This window comes from Rhododendron vialii, chromosome 11a, assembly GCF_030253575.1.
Source record: "Rhododendron vialii isolate Sample 1 chromosome 11a, ASM3025357v1".
In the NCBI taxonomy this organism is placed as follows: Eukaryota; Viridiplantae; Streptophyta; class Magnoliopsida; order Ericales; family Ericaceae; genus Rhododendron; species Rhododendron vialii.
The window spans coordinates 4,940,120-4,943,030 of NC_080567.1; the positions used below are offsets into that span (position 1 = coordinate 4,940,120).

Genomic DNA, 2,911 nt, shown 5'->3' on the forward strand with positions numbered 1-2,911 from the left:
TCTGATTAGGAGCACACAGTTATGAATCTCACTTGAGTTATCTTCGAGAATTGATGAACGACCTAAGTCACGGGAAGGATGATCCCTAGACTTGCCTCCTTTAACGTAGTTCAAATTCATTTCTAGTCTTTTCGAGAGAGAGAATTCCACCATTCAAAGCAAAACCAAGAGTTGGCCGTCTAAATGACATAAAACCTACTTCTGAAAAAGCAATATTCGAGCTCTCTGTGGATTCGATTCCGGTCTTACCGGTTATTATGCTCCCAACGACCTAGTCCTACGCATGGGGTATTTCAATCTTTTCAATTGTTAGGTTGTGACGAAGCATTTTTGGCGCCATTGTCGGAATTCTTCTTATTATAGCTTATTTTGTAGGTTCGTCAAACCACTATAAGTATTCCATTACATTTCACTTTGCATAATTTATACTTATTCTACCAAATACCTCTAACTTTTGTTCCTACAAACTTGAGGTGTAATGAAGCTAGAGTTAGTATAGATTACCTTTTCATTTGTTGTTTATATAACGAGGCGATAGCATAACCCCTTGGAACTGTTTTGAGGAGGTGGCGGTTTAACCCCTCTAACCTGTTTACTTTGCATTTAGCGGTTCATTATTTCTCGAGCAGGGTGTTGTGGATGTATGTCTAGTTACTTTTGTAGCCCGAACTCGAGGAGATTTTGTAGATCTTTATCCCCTCCAAGAGCAAGATCACCTCCGTGAGTTAATTCCACTCCACGAGTAAGAATGGATTCTCCGATGAGACTTTGAGGGTTTACTTGAATCCTGAACTGACAACTCAGCAATCTGCCATAGTGCTCCCCCATACTACTGGTGCTAATACTTTTGATTTCAAAGTGGGCTATCATCGGTTGATAAACGAATTTCATGGAATGGAGCTCGAAAGCCCAAACCAACATATCCGGGATTTTAAGGACATACTCCATACTTTTGTAAGTGTCCCCAAACAACTTGAGTCCTCACGATTGAGGCTATTTCTGTTCACTTTGAAGGATAAGGCCAAACCTTGGTTTAATTCTCTAAAGCCGCAATCGTTGAGGACTTGAGCTTAATTCCACAAGATTTCCAGTTAATAGAACGAAGTTCCTCATTGAACAAATTTAAAATTTCAAACAAAGAGAGAGGGAATCATTCTACTGATTTTGGGAATGGTACAAGGACTTGCTTTCGTCAGTCCCTCATCATGGTCTCGAGATTTATCAAAGGATCAACTATTTTATAATTGGTTACTCTCAAGCAAGTCTCCCATTGATCAAGAACATGTGTACCGGAGAATTCTTGGATACGGCACTTGAGGATGCCTGGGATCATTCGGAGTCGTTGGCAATAAAAGATCAATCTTGAAATTACTCGGAACCGAATGAGAGAGCCATGGCAAACCATGGCCCGAGTGGTTCCGGTAAATTCTCTTTGGGCAAAAACAACGCTCTTGAAAGCAAGATCGATCAACTTGCCCGCAAAATGGAGAAGATGGAGTTGAAAGGGGCTCAAGAGGTCAAGGTTGTAAGTAAGGTGGAAGAGGTACGCATAATATGTGAAGTTTCGGGGCATTCCACCAATGAGTGCCCTAACATCCCCGCCTTCAAGAATGCTTTCAACAGAATTGCCCCCAAGGAGGTGAACACTGTAAGCCAACATTATGATCCTTACTCTCAGACTTATAATCTGGGGTTGAGCCAAAATCTGGCTTTTTGTTGGAACCAACCAAATGAAGCTCGACGTTCAAGGTCCACTGCCGACTCAGAATCAAACGTGGCGGCCTTCTCAAAGCCAATGGCCGCCACATTTCCCTCAAGCTCAAGGACCTCTAGGATTTGTGCCTTCCTGACCTTTTCAAGGTTCGAATCAATTTCAACCACCACAAAGGCAATCCTTGGAGGATTTGATGCAAGCGTTCATTCACATGCAATCTACCATGAATGAACAAAATGCTCAAGCAATTGGAGATATCAAGAACCAATTGGAGAAGTTGACAACATCGGTGGGTATTCTTCAACAGGAGAAGAGAAAATTCCCTTCCCAACCGCAAGTAAGTCCTCAAGGACAACATGCGATTGGTAGCTCTTCGGTGATTATCCCCGAGCAAGCCAAGTCCATAATCACTTTATGGACTGGCAAGGCGGTTGATAATGCTATTGTCAATTCTGTGGCTACACCTATTTTATTGCCTCCCCCAGAGCCATCAAAGCAAACAACACTTGGGGAATCTCGCAAGCAAGCTCCGGAGGTTGAGGAAAGTGCTCACACTCCACAAGTCTCTCCCATACCGGCACCCTATCCTCAAAGATTGAGGGTGCTAGTAAATCCCGTTTCAAACACGACGGTGTATGAACTCTTTAAGCAAGTCAAGATCAACATCCCTCTTTTGGATGCCATTAAGCAAATACCCTCCAATGCGAAGTTCTTAAAAGATTTGAGCACCAAGAAGTGCAAGCTCAATGTCCAAAAGAATGTCTTTCTCATAGAACAAGTGAGTTCAATCATCCAAACTAGCACTACCCCGAAGTACAAAGATCCTAGGTGTCCTACCATTTTCGTAATGATCGGAGGAAAGAGGGTTGAGCAAGCTCTTTTGGATTTGGGAGCTAGCTCTGACTTGCTTTCGTTCTCGGTGTATCAAGAACTTGGGTTGGGAGAAATGAAGCCTACTCGGGTCACTCTTTAATTGGCCGATAGAAGTGATCGCATTCTGTGGGGTATGGTTGAGGATGTGCTCATCCAAGTTGATCAATTTGTCTATCCGGTGGCTTTTATGGTGTTGAACAATTGTCCGGTGCTTTCGTCTTCTACGTCCACCCCCATTATTCTTGGGCCCCTATTTCTAACAACTTTGGATGTGGTAATTCACTGCAAGAATGGGCTCCTTAAAATGATGTTTGGTAATATGAA

At 42.8% G+C, this 2,911-nt stretch overlaps 1 protein-coding gene across 1 annotated transcript; it reads left to right on the forward strand.

Annotated features, from left to right (window-relative positions):
- The first annotated feature begins 1,393 nt into the window (after positions 1-1,393).
- LOC131306802 (uncharacterized) lies at positions 1,394-2,687 on the forward strand. The gene is made up of 2 exons (XM_058333229.1): positions 1,394-1,915; positions 2,022-2,687. The coding sequence occupies exons 1-2, from the start codon at positions 1,394-1,396 to the stop codon at positions 2,685-2,687; spliced, it is 1,188 nt and encodes a 395-aa protein (XP_058189212.1).
- Positions 2,688-2,911: the final 224 nt, after the last annotated feature.

Bases quoted from the DNA above. Each gene is read 5' to 3' on its own strand.
- LOC131306802 (XM_058333229.1), top strand. From the start codon at position 1,394: ATGGCAAACCATGGCCCGAGTGGTTCCGGTAAATTCTCTTTGGGCAAA. The intron at 1,916-2,021 runs GTTCATTCACAT...ATTCTTCAACAG, and splicing joins TTGGAGGATTTGATGCAAGC to GAGAAGAGAAAATTCCCTTC.